This window comes from Mustelus asterias, chromosome 5 (genome assembly GCF_964213995.1).
Source record: "Mustelus asterias chromosome 5, sMusAst1.hap1.1, whole genome shotgun sequence".
NCBI classification, from domain to species: Eukaryota; Metazoa; Chordata; class Chondrichthyes; order Carcharhiniformes; family Triakidae; genus Mustelus; species Mustelus asterias.
The window spans coordinates 34,750,277-34,766,868 of NC_135805.1; the positions used below are offsets into that span (position 1 = coordinate 34,750,277).

A 16,592-nucleotide genomic window follows, 5' to 3' on the forward strand; every position below is an offset into this window, starting at 1 on the left:
CCATTCCTAATTGCTCTGGAAAAAGTGATGGTGAGCTATCTTCTTAAACCACCGCAGTCTCTAAGGTGTAGGTACACCCACAGTGCTGTTAAGGAGGGAATTCCAGGATTTTTACCCAGTGGTAATGAAGAAACAGTGATATGTTTTCAAAGTCAGGAGAGTGTGAGACTTGGAAGGGAACTTTCAGCTGGTGGTCTTCCCCTGTGTCAGTTGCCCTTGTCCTTCCAGATGCTATGCTAAAAAAAATCGCAGTGAGATCTTGGGGTCCATATCCACAGATCTCTAAAGGTTGCCACTCAAGTGGATAGAGCTGTGAAGAAGGCCTACAGTGTGTTAGCTTTTATTAACGGGGGTTGGAGTTTAAGAGCCGTGGGGTTATGCTACAACTGTACAGGACCTTGGTGAGACCACATTTGGAACATTGTGTGCAGTTCTGGTCACCTCACTATAAGAAGGATGTGGAAGCGCTGGAAAGAGTGCAGAGGAGATTTACCAGGATGCTGCCTGGTTTGGAGGGTAGGTCTTATGAGGAAAGGTTGAGGGAGCTAGGGCTGTTGTCTCTGGAGCGGAGGAGGCTGAGGGGAGACTTAATAGAGGTTTATAAAATGATGAAGGGGATAGATAGAGTGAACGTTCAAAGACTATTTCCTCGGGTGGATGGAGCTATTGCAAGGGGGCATAACTATAGGATTCATGGTGGGAGATATAGGAAGGATATCAGAGGTAGGTTCTTTACGCAGAGAGTGGTTGGGGTGTGGAATGGACTGCCTGCAGTGATAGTGGAGTCAGACACTTTAGGAACATTTAAGCGGTTATTGGATAGGCACATGGAGCACACCAGGATGATAGGGAGTGGGATAGCTTGATCTTGGTTTCAGATAAAGCTCGGCACAACATCGTGGGCCGAAGGGCCTGTTCTGTGCTGTACTGTTCTATGTTCTATGCCGGTGGTCATTGGTTTGGAAGGTGTTGTCTAAGGTGCCTTGATGAGTTCCTGCAGTGCATCTTTAGATGGTACACACTGCTGCCCCTACTGTCCACCTGTGGTGGAGGGAATGAATGTTTGTAGATGGGGTACCAATCAATTGGGCTGCTTTGTCCTGGATGGTGTCAAGCTTTATGAGTGTTGTTGGAGCTACACTCATCTAGTCAAGTGGGAGAGTATTCCATCACACTCCTGACTTGTACTTTGTAGTTGGTAGACAGACATTTAGGAATCTGGGTGAGTTACTAACTGCAGGGTTCCTAGCCTCTGTCCTGCACTTGTAACTACAGTATTTATATGGCTCATCCAGTTCAGTTTCTGGTCAATGGTAACCCCCAGGATGTTGATAATGGGGTATTCTGTGATGATAATGCCATTGAATGTCCAGGGAAATTGTTAAATTCTGTCTTGTTAGAGATGGTCATTGTCTGGTACTTGTGTGACATGACTGTTACTTGCCACTTGTGTTAGCCGAAGCCTGAATATCGTCCATGTCTTTCTGCATATGGACATGGACCGCTTCAGTATCTGAGGAATTGCAAATGGTGCTGAACATTGTGCAATCATCAGGGAACATCCCCATTTCTGACCTTATGATAGAAGGAATGTCATTGATGAAGGTAGTTGGGCCTACTATCTTAAGTCATTCTCAAGTGAGATTCATCCCTCACTTTAGTTGTTGGAGCTTTTGCAGATAGCATCACACACAACACTCACGCTAAAAAATATCAGGTTTTGCTGGCTTGGACACCTCTTATTGTTATGGTGCTGCTTACCCGATAATTATGTTGATGACACGAGTAAAGCAGCTGGAGGAAATATCCCCCAAATTAGAAATAAATCCTACAAGGATAATAGTTTATAATGGGGATAATAGAAATTACACCCACTCCCACGTGTCTTCCCTGCTCTTGCAAAGTAACAAACTTGTTTATGTGATTTTCCAGATGAAAGCTGTGTTTATCTGTGTCACAACTATGGAGAACCACTTCATGTACCTGCGCAGATGTAGCATCTTTGCCAGTGCCAGAGTCTTAGCGGCCTGTTTAAGTACAATTTTTGGTAAAAGATATTCTGAGTAAAGTACTGAAAAACATTGGACATTGGTTATGTGCATTGGCTATGCTAAATTCTCTGTGTACCCGAACAGGTGCCGGAGTGTGGCGACTAGGGGATTTTCACAATAACTTCATTGCAGTGTTAATGTAAAACTACTTGTGACACTAATAATTTTTTTTAAAAAACTTAATACACATTTATAGTATCAGAAATAAGATGTCAGCCATGGCCCAGTGATACTTTCCTTGCCTCTGAGTCAGAAACTTGAAAGTTACCAAAAATGGAACTTGCTCAAAACTAGTGCAAGAATCGCACTACAGTCCTCATAAAGGCCAAAAAGATCACCAGTGAAGTACCTGGAACAACATGGACATTAGGAAAGAGGATGTGTTGGAGTTTTTGAAAAGCATCAAGTTAGATAAATCGCCGGGACCGGATGGGATGTTCCCCAGGTTACTGTGGGAGGCGAGGGAAGAGATTGCTGAGCCTCTGGCGATGATCTTTGTGTCATCAATGGAGACGGGAGAGGTTCTGGAGGTTTGGAGGATTGCTGATGTGGTTCCGTTATTCAAGAAAGGGAGAAGAGATAGCCTGGGAAATTATAGACCAGTGAGTCTAACCTCAGTTGATGGAGAAGATCCTGAGAGGCAGGATTTATGAACATCTGGAGAGGAATAGTATGATCAGAAATAGCCAGCACGGCTTTGTCCAAGGCAGATCATGCCTTACGAGCCTAATTGAATTTTTTGAAGATGTAACTAGACACATAGACGAGGGAAGAGCGGTAGATGTAGTTTATATGGATTTCAGCAAGGCGTTTGATAAGGTGCCTCATGCAAGGCTTATTGAGAAAGTGAAGGGGCATGGGATACAAGGGGACATTGCCTTGTGGATTCAGAACTGGTTTGCCCACAGAAGGCAAAGAGTGGTTGTAGATGGGACTTTTTCAGCATGGAGGTCGGTCACCAGTGGAGTGCCCCAGGGATCTGTTCTGGGACCCTTGCTCTTTGTGATTTTTATAAATGACCTGGATGAGGAAGTGGAAGGATGGGTTGGCAAGTTTGCTGATGACACAAAGGTTGGTGGTGTTGTGGATAGTGTAGAGGGATGTTAGCAGTTGCAACGAGACATAGATAAGATACAAGACTGGGCGGAGAAGTGGCAGATGGACTTCAACCTAGGTAAGTGTGTGGTGATTCATTTTGGCAGGTCGAATAGGATGAAAGAATATAATATTAAGGGTAAGACGCTTGGCGGTGTGGAAAATCAGAAGGATCTTGGGGTCCGGGTTCATAGGACGCTCAAAGCAGCGTCGCAGGTAGAGGCTGTGGTTAAGAAGGCATATGGAATACTGGCCTTCATCAATAGAGGAATTGAGTTTAGAAATCGGTAGATAATGCTGCAGCTGTATAGGACCCTGGTCAGACCCCACCTGGAGTACTGTGCCCAGTTCTGGTCGCCTCATTACAGAAAGGATGTGGAAGCCATAGAAAGGGTGCAGAGGAGATTTACAAGGATGTTGCCTGGATTAGGTGGCATGCCTTATGAGGATAGGTTGAGAGAGCTAGGTCTTTTCTCCTTGGAGAAGCAAAGGATGAGAGGTGACCTGATAGAGGCGTATAAGATGTTGAGAGTATTGATAGAGTGGATTCTCAGAGGCTTTTACCCAGGGCTGAAATGGTTGCCACACGAGGTCACAGGTTTAGGGTGCTGGGGAGTAGGTACAGAGGAGATGTTAGGGGTAAGTTTTTCACTCAGAGGGTGGTGGGTGCGAGGAATCGGCTGCCGGTAGTGGTGGTGGAGGCGGATTCGATCGGGTCTTTTAAGAGACTTTTGGATAAGTTCATGGAAATTAGTAAGATAGAGGGTTATAGGTAAGCCTACTAGGTAGGGACATGTTCGGCGCAACTTGTGGGCCAAAGGGTCTGTTTGTGCTGTAGCTTTTCTATGTTCTAACGTATTTGTGAGCGTATTTTTTCAATTTGATGCTTTGTGCAATTAGTGGCATGGACGGTGTTATCCTCAAGTATGTTAAGCACTTACAACTGGCCTCTTGGAGCGAATAAAAGGAAATGAATGAATGGTCCTACTGCTAAATGTTGGATGATCTCTGCTTGGTGTGAGCAAGGAAATGAATCCTTTGCGTCAGAGCAGTATATAAACCCAGCCATGATGTACCCATGATAAAAAGAGCGGCTGAAAAAACTGTTGATGCCTTGGCATTCATTGTACCCCAGCAGAAGTACATACTTCGGGTAGATAAGAGTGGGAAAAAGCTTGCAAAATGTTTTTGTTTCAAAATGAACAGCCCTGTAGCTCAGAAGGAAAAATTGACTATTTAAAAAAAACTAAAGTGAAATAAAATGGCTTCACTGCAAGAACATAGAAATGTGGGAAGACAGTACAGCGTTGCTTTGAAGCAAGAAAAATATAAAATATATTTAATGTAATACTGCATTTCAGTCGGCAGGGAAAGAGGATATGGACCGTATAGAGGCAACGGGTCTTTAGTTTAGAAGGCATATTCTGTCAGCGCAGGCTTGGTGGGCCGATGGGCCTGTTCCTGTACTGTACTGTTCTTAGTTCAGTCCAAGACAGTTCAGTATTCTTGTGCAGTTTCAAATCCATGCATACCAGCTGTGCATGGACTCCTGTGTAAGTGATGTATTGGATTTAAATTGCTTCTTCGTGTGTTTTGAGGATTTTGGATGGTGCATTTCATCTGTTAAAAAGGCCTGATGTAAATGGTTGAACATTAACGGTAAAACCTAGAGCCAAAGATAGAAACAGTGTAATATGTACTTTTGCATAAGCAATTTGACCTGTGTTCACCTGGAAATCCTTTTTTAGAGCTAGCACAATCTGACTATCACAAATTTTGTCTTAGATATCAGGAAATGTCAATGGTTGTGGCTGGGATAGTGGGTACTGGGCCAGATGTGAGAACTGTTGGTTATTGGTGTATGTTCCTATGCAGTCATAGTCCGAGTTGGAAATGGCACACCATCAGTAATTTGTAACTTACCTTCAAAGTAAAAGTCAGACAAAGCTAAGCATGTGATATAAAAACAGAAGATACTGGAAATGCGCAGGAGCTCAGGCAGAATCTGTAGAATGAGAAAAAAGTTTTAAAGTTTATTTGTTAGTGCCACAAGTAGGCTGACATTAACACTGCAATTAAGTTACTGTGAAAATCTCCTGGTCGCCACACTCCAGCAGTTATTCGGGTATACTGAGGGAGAATTTAGCATGGCCAATGCACCTAACCAGCGCGGCTTTCGGACTGTGGGAGGAAACCGGAGCACCCGGAGGAAACCCACGCAGACACTGGGAGAATGTACAAACTCCGCAGCGACAGTGACTCGAGCCGGGAATCGAACTCGGGTCCTTGGCGCTGTGATGCAGCAGTGCCAACCACTGTGCCACCATTAAAGTTTCAGATTATTGACCTTATAACAGCAAAGTAAACATGAGGTTAGGCCTGATTATCTATATAACAGTTAAATATATATACCCTTAGCTTTATGAGAAGTATTGAAAAATTAGAATACAAGTAAAGCACCTTCTCTGTAATGCTGACTGAGATGACATGGTTTGTCCATGAGATTGTAAACTAATTGCGTTTAAAAGATCACTGTCTGATGTTGAATTGCAAAACCCATTCAAGTTTCCATTTGTATATTAAAAAGTCATGTGTTAAAGAAGTGGGGAGGCTGTGGGGGAGCGTGGGGAAAACCCAGCAAGGCCGAGGACATGGAGGGTTGTATTTAAATAACACTCTACACACTCTTTCCCAACCACCCCACATTCCACCCCCAAACACCCAAATAAATTGACAGTTCGGCTGACAGAAATCAGGAGCATGAGGTCATGGGGGTTGTGTAACCTCATGCAGAAGAGGCCCAAAGCTGCCTTAAGAGCCTTGAAGCAAGGAGCACCCTTGCCCTTCCTCGACCACAAGGAAACCTGAAAAATAAGGTGAAAACTTACAGGATATGAAGTTGACAGAAGTTTATAAAATGCACCAACATTTTTAAATTAACTTGTGCATATTGCCATTGATGTATTTAGTAAGGCATTCAGGGTGATTTACCCACTAATTGCTCAAACACCCTTTAGGATGCAGTTTTTGATGCGTGATGCATGAAAGAAAGTTGATGCATTAGAGAAGATTTTGAAGTAAGAATGATTCTACATAAAGTATAAATGTAATCAAGTTTGGATTTGCACCTACTAACAGCAGAGTCCTGAGAGGTGACATGACTCTGGTTTTCCAATGCTGAAAGAAATACAAGACTGGCAATTTAACTTCAACTGTGATTACTGAATTAGAGAGCATGAATGCAATAGTAACAAAACTCCAATCCACCTCTCCTTAAAGTAGATCTATGCAACAAAATGTCATCAATTATGCTGTGAAATTTAAAAAGAACTGGCTGAGTATCTCATTAACAAGATGGGGTGTGTAATGAACTTCTGGATGAATACATCGGGATATAGGAAATACAAGCAAAAGTAGGCCCTTCAGCCCTCAAGCCCGCTCTGTCACTCAACTAGAGCATAGTCAATCTTTTACCTCAATGCCCAGTCCTACACACTATCCCTATACTTCTTGATATCTTTAATAGCTATTCTCTGTCTTGGACATACTCAATGACTGAGCCTCCACACCCCTATGGTGTAGAGAATTCCAAAGACTGACTATCCTCTGAGTGAAGAAATTCCACCTCATCTCAATCCTAAATGGTCTACCTCTTATTCTGAGACTGTGTTACCCCTGGTTCTAGAACCCCCAGCTAGGAGAAATGTCTTATCCTGTTGAGCCCTATTAGAATTTTGTATTCTTCAATGAGATTACCTCTCATTCTTTTAAACTGTCAGGAATATAGGCCCAGTTTCCTCAATCTCTTACGACAATCCTGGCATCTCATTGTGAACCATTATTGCATTCCCTCTATGACAAATATATTTTTCCTTGGATAAGGAGACCAAACTATACAAAATACTCCACACGCAGTCTCACCAAAACTCTATACAGTTGGAGCAAGACTACTCCTGTACTCAAATCCTCTGTACATACTATTTGCTTTGCATTGTTTTCTGCACCTGCATGTTATCTTCCAGTGACTTAACCAGGTCCTTTCGGACATCAGCAGGTCCCAATCTCTCACCATTTAAGAAATACTCTGCATTTCTGATTCTCTTACCAATGTTGGATAACTGCGCATTGTCCCAAATTACATTCTATCTGCCATGTTCTTGCCCACTCAGCCTGTCTAAAATTCCTTGAAGCCTCTTTGCATCCTCCTCACAACTCAAATCCCCACCTAGTTTATGTCATCGGTAAATTTGGAAGTATTCCATTTGGTTCCCACATCCAAATCTTTGATATAGATCGGAAATAGCTTGGGCCCAAACACTGATCCTTGCATTAGCCCATGAGTCACAGCCTACCAACCTGAGAATGGCCCATTTAGAACGTAGAACATAGAAAAAATACAGCACAAACAGGCCCTTCGGCCCACAAGTTGTGCCGGTCATGTCCCTACCTACCTAGGCTTATATATAGGCTTACCTATAACCCTCAATCCTACTTTTTATTTTCTGTCCGGCAACCACATCCCAATCCATGCTAGTATATTATTCCCAATCCATGCACTCCAATTTTGCTTCGTAATGCCCTATGTGGGACCTTATTGAACGCCTTCTGAAAATCCAAATACATCACTTCCACTGGCTCTCCTGTATCTATTCTGCTAGCTATATCCTCAAAAAACTTGTCAAATATGATTTCTCTTTCATAAATCCATTTCAACTCTGCACAGTCCTACCATGATTTTCTAAGTGTCCAGGTAACACATACTTTATAAGAGATTCTAATATTTTCCCTACTGTCAGACTAACAGGTCTGTAGTTGCCAATTTTGTCTCACCCCCTTCCACTCTGCAGAGACCATTCTAGAATCTATAGTATTTTGGAAGATGGCAACCAACACATCCACTTCTTTCAACACTTTGAGATGTAGATCATCAGGTCCAGGGGATTTACCAACTTTCAGTCCCTTCAATTTCTTGCAGACTACTTTCTACTAATACTAATTTCTTTTAGTTCCTCCTTTTCATTAGTTACTTGATTCTCTCGTATTTCAGGGAAGAAATGGGGCATGGGGTGGCACAGTGGTTAGCACTGCTGCCTCACAGCTCCAGGGATCCAAGTTCAATTCCCGGCTTGGATTGCTGTCTGTGTGGAGTTTGCACATTCTCCCTGTGCCTGCGTGGGTTTCCTCCGGATGCTCCAGTTTAAGATGTGCTGGTTAGGTGCATTGGCCATGCTAAATTTTCCCTCAGTGTGCCCAAACAGGCGCCGGAGTTTGGAGACTAGGGGATTTTCACAGTAACTTCTTGGCAGCGTTGGTACTGACTTTTAAGATATTTCTATCCTCCGTGAAGACAGGTACAAAATATTTGTTTCAGTTTCTCTGCCAATTCCTTGTTTCCCATTATAAATTAGTCTGACTCATCAGTATGACAGGATAAATCATCCCAATTTAACAATATCAAAGGGTGCCTTGCCCCAAAGGTGCCCCAAGATTAGATACAAAGGAACACCTTACCTCTCCAATGATATACTATCCAAATGAATCCATCAAATTCAGACTATCCTTTTATCTGGTCTAATTTGCACATTTTGAGTTTCACACTCCTGACCTGGTGTGGAAGCAGCTCGTGATTTAAGTGGCCAGTTGGCTCTGTAAACCTCACGTGTGCAAATCCTGGCCAAACTATGCTCCTGCCCCCATGGAAATGGAACATGCCATGTTTGGGGGCGGGACTCAGAATTTCCAGCCATTTCTTGGACTTTCACCACGATGGAGTGGTAAGCTTTGCATCTTAGGCAAACCCTGGGCCTAAGTTTCACAGCTGCAAGTTCAACTATTTGCATTGAGTATAAATTGATGTAATGTTCACGTTATAATTTTATACTGCTGTCCAAAATTGTCAGACTATGGAAGGTAAATTACATGGGAACAAGGATTCATGTAAACATACCACTGCATGTTGGAATCACAGCCATCATACTTGTGGCACACAGCCAATCAGAATTGAAGTATAAAGCAGAATACTGCAGATGCTGGAAATCTGAAACACATGCAGAAATTGTTGAACTTTTGACAGAGCAATCAGCGTTCAAAACATTAACTCACCTTTTTTCTGCACAGGTGCTGACTAACCGGCCTGCACAGTCAGGATTGAAAATTTTAACTCGTGATCCCAGATTGGAATATCCTGTTGCTTTTGTTGATTTCCCTTTAAGAATCAGGGAGTCATTTCAGCTTTCTTGAAGAATTGTGCTTGTGGCTATTTACTTTTCTCACGCAATTAAATAAGTTAAGTAAGTCCATGATGGGCTTAGGCTGGTCCTTTCTCACCCTGTACTTAAGCTTACTGCTTTGTTTGTAAAACATTTTATTTTTAGATAACTGGTACATAATGCATAAAATTTTAACATGTTTTTTTCATAAGTGCGACATTCGTTCCAAGGACCTTTTGTTGCGCTTGCCTTTAGGATGCCTTCCAACAAATACTGACAATCAAACAAATACTGAAGGATATCAGTGCTATTTGATTTGATTCAGCATTTTGTTTATGTTCCTCCTGAAAATGAATTTGCTTCTTTGTAATTGGGGGAGGGGGTGTGAGCAAACTCTTCCCGCGTCATTTACCACTGTATTCCAAATTCCCAATGACCTTCCCTTTGACGCTCCTTTTTCCACAATACCTCTGCAGCTGTTCATTTCTTTAACCTTTCCTTCCCTTCCGCATTCAGTGTTTTCATCCCTAGAAAAATCTTCACGGTCTCCCAGTCCAGGTATTCCTCCGATACAATGCCCTCAAGTCCAATGGATCTCATGTCCAACTGACTTAGCTCTTCATTGCCCCACCCACCACCTGTCCCTGATTCTCATGGCCATGTCTTCAATATCTAAGGCCCACACCCAGGCATTACCTACTGAGCCTTCTGTTGTCTATGTGTTATCGTCTTTCAAGATCTTCACTAAAATACATCTCATCTCTTCTTGTCACCTTCCTAATTTCTGCTCATTTAATTTAGTATCTGTTTTTCTTTGGGCCCCTGAGGTTTCTTTAGTTATTTGTCTATTCTAAAGGACTATGTAAATGCATGTTGTGAAGTTCCTAAGGCTCAATTAATAGCAGTGTTTTTCAGTTTACAAGACAGACTGTAAACGAATAAAAGTAGTAATGAAATATCTAGAACTTAAGATGATTAATACTGAATTGTCTGCATCTGCACAATGTGCAGTATGAGATTTGGGGTGTTATGTAACAGGAAATGGCTAAACTGCCGGAGCCTCAGTTATTTTAAAAATAGATCTGAAACAAAAGATTTGATAAATACAGACATGATACATCAGCTGATTCAGATAAACTTGAGCCTCAGCTAATGAGTCAGTTGTCTAGCTTGTAAGGTCTAAAACTAACTTGAGTGACATGGATTTGTTAGCCAAATCTATCTGCAATCTTCTGTAAAAAATGGATCCAACCAATCAAAAGCATCTGCCTTTTACAATATCATGTACATTCTGATTTAGTGACAGAATCATCATCAATTCTTTTTACATTTCTGTCCATTGAGATCTCGTTGAGAAATTTACGATCAGATAATTAGTAGATCTGTGAAAAGAGAGACTATCACTGATGGGCAATATCTTCCATCCCTTTTATTTACAATAAGTAATCAATCAGAGTGAGTCTTCTGAATCTGCTGTTTGGATACCTTCTAATTGTAAAACTTCTACTCAGGTAGGACCCAGCAAAAGGTTTTGTTTGTTCTGAGAACAAAAGTTCTTTTTCTCCCTTCCTCCCCCACCCCCGTCTCTTTTCTCTCCCTCCCTCGCCTCTCTCCCTCTCTCGCCTCCCTCCCTCCCTCGCCTCTCCCCCTCCCTCGCCTCTCCCCCTCCCTCGCCTCTCCCCCTCCCTCGCCTCTCCCCCTCCCTCGCCTCTCCCCCTCCCTCGCCTCTCCCCCTCCCACGCCTCTCCCCCTCCCTCGCCCCTCTCCCTCCCTCGCCCCTCTCCCTCCCTCGCCCCTCTCCCTCCCTCGCCCCTCTCCCTCCCTCGCCCCTCTCCCTCCCTCGCCCCTCTCCCTCCCTCGCCCCTCTCCCTCCCTCGCCCCTCTCCCTCCCTCGCCCCTCTCCCTCCCTCGCCCCCTCTCCTTCCCTCGCCCCTCTCCCCCCCTCGCCCCTCTCCCCCCCTCGCCCCTCTCCCCCCCTCGCCCCTCTCCCCCCCTCGCCCCTCTCCCCCCCTCGCCCCTCTCCCCCCCTCGCCCCTCTCCCCCCCTCGCCCCTCTCCCCCCCTCGCCCCTCTCCCCCCCTCGCCCCTCTCCCCCCCTCGCCCCTCTCCCCCCCTCGCCCCTCTCCCCCCCTCGCCCCTCTCCCCCCCTCGCCCCTCTCCCCCCCTCGCCCCTCTCCCCCCCTCGCCCCTCTCCCCCCCTCGCCCCTCTCCCCCCCTCGCCCCTCTCCCCCCCTCGCCCCTCTCCCCCCCTCGCCCCTCTCCCCCCCTCGCCCCTCTCCCCCCCTCGCCCCTCTGCCCCCCTCGCCCCTCTGCCCCCCTCGCCCCTCTGCCCCCCTCGCCCCTCTGCCCCTCTCCCCCCCTCGCCCCTCTCCCCCCCTCGCCCCTCTCCCCCCCTCGCCCCTCTCCCCCCCTCGCCCCTCTCCCCCCCTCGCCCCTCTCCCCCCCTCGCCCCTCTCCCCCCCTCGCCCCTCTCCCCCCCTCGCCCCTCTCCCCCCCTCGCCCCTCTCCCCCCCTCGCCCCTCTCCCCCCCTCGCCCCTCTCCCCCCCTCGCCCCTCTCCCCCCCTCGCCCCTCTCCCCCCCTCGCCCCTCTCCCCCCCTCGCCCCTCTCCCCCCCTCGCCCCTCTCCCCCCCTCGCCCCTCTCCCCCCCTCGCCCCTCTCCCCCCCTCGCCCCTCTCCCCCCCTCGCCCCTCTCCCCCCCTCGCCCCTCTCCCCCCCTCGCCCCTCTCCCCCCCTCGCCCCTCTCCCCCCCTCGCCCCTCTCCCCCCCTCGCCCCTCTCCCCCCCTCGCCCCTCTCCCCCCCTCGCCCCTCTCCCCCCCTCGCCCCTCTCCCCCCCTCGCCCCTCTCCCCCCCTCGCCCCTCTCCCCCCCTCGCCCCTCTCCCCCCCTCGCCCCTCTCCCCCCCTCGCCCCTCTCCCCCCCTCGCCCCTCTCCCCCCCTCGCCCCTCTCCCCCCCTCGCCCCTCTCCCCCCCTCGCCCCTCTCCCCCCCTCGCCCCTCTCCCCCCCTCGCCCCTCTCCCCCCCTCGCCCCTCTCCCCCCCTCGCCCCTCTCCCCCCCTCGCCCCTCTCCCCCCCTCGCCCCTCTCCCCCCCTCGCCCCTCTCCCCCCCTCGCCCCTCTCCCCCCCTCGCCCCTCTCCCCCCCTCGCCCCTCTCCCCCCCTCGCCCCTCTCCCCCCCTCGCCCCTCTCCCCCCCTCGCCCCTCTCCCCCCCTCGCCCCTCTCCCCCCCTCGCCCCTCTCCCCCCCTCGCCCCTCTCCCCCCCTCGCCCCTCTCCCCCCCTCGCCCCTCTCCCCCCCTCGCCCCTCTCCCCCCCTCGCCCCTCTCCCCCCCTCGCCCCTCTCCCCCCCTCGCCCCTCTCCCCCCTCGCCCCTCTCCCCCCTCGCCCCTCTCCCCCCCTCGCCCCTCTCCCCCCCTCGCCCCTCTCCCCCCCTCGCCCCTCTCCCCCCCTCGCCCCTCTCCCCCCCTCGCCCCTCTCCCCCCCTCGCCCCTCTCCCCCCCTCGCCCCTCTCCCCCCCTCGCCCGCCCCTCGAAAAACCATATTTTTTAAAAGAAGTCAGCAGTAACTAAATAACTTTGCTCCTCAGTTTTCTCCCTGTCACCTCTGAAGGCATCAATCAATTCTGCCATGCATTACCATAATGACTAATCTTGTCACGTGTTGTCTAAATGACCGTTCTTCTGTTTTTTTCAGCTTCAGTGGCAATGTTACAAATGCAAGGTTTTACATGATGATTATATTTTAAACTTTCTTCAATTCAAGATAAAATGGGACAATGAAGAGGATCATATAACCTGCGACAAGTTCTACCTCATGAGAACCTGTATGATTTGTTTATACACAGTAAGAAGTCTCACAACACCAGGTTAAAGTCCAACAGGTTTATTTGGTAGCAAATACCATAAGCTTTCGGAGCACAGCTCCTTCGTCAGATGGTGTGGATATCTGTTCTCAAACAGTGCAAACAGACACAGAAATCAAATTACAGAATACTGATTAGAATGCAAATCTCTACAGCCAGCCAGGTCTTAAATGTATAGACAATGTGGGAGGAGGGAGCATTCAACACAGGTTAATTTGTTTATCACAGAGACTGAGACCTAAGTTAGGTGCTATTGAACAACTGAGCACTGGGGATGTGTTTGCTATTGCAGACCTACTGTCTCGCAGTCTTAGGAAAGGAGAGAAAGTCGTGGCGAAAGACGAGTAACTGCTATGTCCAGCAGGAGGAAAGAGTCTTGGCTGTTACTAGCAGACTGAATGCGAGTCAGAAGACATTCCCTGGTCAAAGCAATGGAACCCTTGGAAATGTATGGATGCTGGTAGATACATCCTGGTATGACTGGGGAAGGAATGATTAGAGTGAACCGTGCTGCTGGAATTCTCTGTTCAATATTTCTCAGAAGACTGAGGGAAAGGACCTTGGGTCACTGGTCATTATGACTTGGCAAAATGGAGGAAAGTGAACCCATTGGAAGCTGAGTCTGTGTTCTGTAAAGACTACGGAGAGTGTGCTTTAACAATATATGCAGCATGGGGTTATCAGCGTTGTGGCGTTAAGACACTAATCAGGGTTATCTTTTCTGTATGGAGTTTTAACTAAGTGATGTTTAGTTGATGTTGATTATAGTTTGTTACATCAAAAGTCTCAAAGCTTGAAATCTTGTCCTATGATTCCTTTAAGTTGTGAATTCAGATCTTGTTAAATTATCAGTCTGTATGAAGATCGTAGCATAAACCAGGTGAAGGATCTAATTCTGGCCTTATCTGATGCTTATCTGGTGCTAAATTGGGGGAAGGCTAACTATAGCCGGATTAGGCAGGAATTGGTGGCCGTTGATTGGGAGAGGCTGTTTGGGGGTAAGTCCACGTCTGACATGTGGGAGTCTTTTAAGGAACAGTTGATAAGGCTGCAGGACAGGCATGTGCCTGTAAAAAGGAAGGATAGGAAAGGTAGGATTCGAGAGCCGTGGATAACCAGGGAAATTGAGGAACTGATCAGAAAGAAAAGAGAGGCGTACGTTAAGTCCAGGCAACTGAAAACAGATGGAACTCTGGAGGAATACAGAGAGAGTAGGAAAGAACTCAAACGGGGAGTTAGAAGGGCAAAAAGAGGTCACAAAATGTTCTTGGCAGATAGGATTAAGGAGAATCCTAAGGCATTTTATTCATATGTTAGGAACAAAAGAGTTGTCAGGGAAAAAGTCGGACCTCTCAGGGACAAAGGAGGGGAATTATGCTTAGAACCCAAGGAAATAGGGGAGATCCTAAATGAATACTTTGCATCGGTATTCACAAAGGAGAGGGACTTGTTGACTGGGAGTGTCTCAGAGGGAGGTGTTGACCCGTTAGAGAGAATCTCCATTACAAGGGAGGAAGTGTTAGGTTTTTTAGGTAACATTAAAACTGACAAAGCCCCAGGGCCTGATGACATCTATCCTAGACTGCTCAGGGAGACAAGAGATGTAATTTCTGGGCCTCTGACGGAAATCTTTGTCTCTTCATTGGACACAGGTGAGGTCCCTGAGGATTGGAGGATAGCGAATGTGGTACCATTATTTAAGAAGGGTAGCAGGGATAACCCGGATAATTATAGGCCAGTGAGCTTGACGTCCGTGGTAGGGAAGTTGTTGGAGAGGATTCTTAGAGACAGGATATATGCGCATTTAGAACAGAACAATCTCGTTAGTGACAGACAACATGGTTTTGTAAGAGGGAGGTCGTGCCTTACAAATTTGGTGGAGTTTTTTGAGGGAGTGACAAAAGCGGTTGACGAAGGAAGGGCCATGGATGTCGTCTATATGGATTTCAGTAAGGCATTTGACAAAGTCCCTCATGGCAGGTTGGTTAAGAAGGTTAAGGCTCATGGGATACAAGGAGAGGAGGCTAGATGGGTAGAAAACTGGCTTGGCCACAGGAGACAGAGGGTAACAGTCGAAGGGTCTTTTTCCGGCTGGAGTTCTGTGACCAGTGGTGTTCTGTAGGGCTCTGTACTGGGACCTCTGCTATTTGTGATATATATAAATGATTTGGAAGAAGGTGTAACCGGTGTTATCAGCAAGTTTGCGGATGACACTAAGATGGCTGGACTTGCGGATAGCGATGAACATTGTCGGACAATACAGCAGGATATGGATAGGCTGGAAAATTGGGCGGAGAAATGGCAGATGGAATTTAATCCAGATAAATGCGAAGTGATGCATTTTGGAAGAACTAATGTAGCGGGGGGTTATACAATAAATGGCAGAGCCATCAAGAGTATAGAAACACAGAGGGACCTAGGTGTGAAGTCCACAAATCCTTGAAGGTGGCAGCACAGGTGGACAAGGTGGTGAAGAAGACATATGGTATGCTTGCCTTTATAGGACGGGGTATAGAGTATAAAAGCTGGAGTCTGATGTTGTAGCTGTATAGAACGCTGGTTAGGCCACATTTGGAGTACTGCGTCCAGTTCTGGTCGCCGCACTAACAGAAGGACGTGGAGGCTTTAGAGAGTGCAGAGAAGGTTTACCAGGATGTTGCCTGGTATGGAGGCTCTTAGCGATGAGGAGAGATTGGGTAAACTGGGCTGCTTCTCCCTGGAAAGACGGAGAATGAGGGGAGACCTAATAGAGGTGTACAAAATTATGAAGGGTATAGATAGGGTGAACAGTGGGAAGCTTTTTCCCAGGTCGGAGGTGACGATCACGAGGGGTCACGGGCTCAAGGTGAGAAGGGCGAGGTATAACTCAGATATCAGAGGGACGTATTTTACACAGAGAGTGGTGGGGGCCTGGAATGCGCTGCCAAGTAGGGTGGTGGAGGCAGACATGCTGTCATCGTTTAAGACTTACCTGGATAGTCACATGAGCAGTCTGGGAATGGAGGGATACAAACGAATGGTTAGTTGGACCAATGAGCGGCACATGCTTGGAGGGCCGAAGGGCCTGTTTCCTGTGCTGTACTGTTCTTTGTTCTTTAAGGGCACGGTTGCACAGTGGTTAGCACTGCTGCTTCACAGCTCCAGGGACCTGGGTTCGATTCCCAGCTTGGGTCACTGTCTGTGTGGAGTTTGCACATTCTCCTTGTGTCTGTGTGGGTTTCCTCCGGGTGCTCCGGTTTCCTCCCACAGTCCAAAGATGTGCGGGTTAGGTTGATTGGCCATGCTAAAATTGCCCCTTAGTGTCCTGGGATGTGTAGATTAGAGGGATTAGCGGGTAAAATATGCAGGGATATGGGGATAGGGCCTGGGTGGGATTGTG

General features: G+C 47.3%; 1 protein-coding gene across 1 annotated transcript in view; it reads left to right on the forward strand.

The window, feature by feature from the left end:
* Positions 1-16,592, forward strand: part of LOC144493963 (autophagy protein 5-like) — a 61,025-nt gene that overhangs the window by 20,581 nt on the left and 23,852 nt on the right. Inside the window, exons 5-6 of the mRNA XM_078213538.1 lie at positions 13,045-13,194; positions 13,506-13,661. Of these exons, the coding sequence (XP_078069664.1) occupies positions 13,045-13,194; positions 13,506-13,661 (306 nt within the window). The remainder of the gene's footprint in view (positions 1-13,044; positions 13,195-13,505; positions 13,662-16,592) is intronic.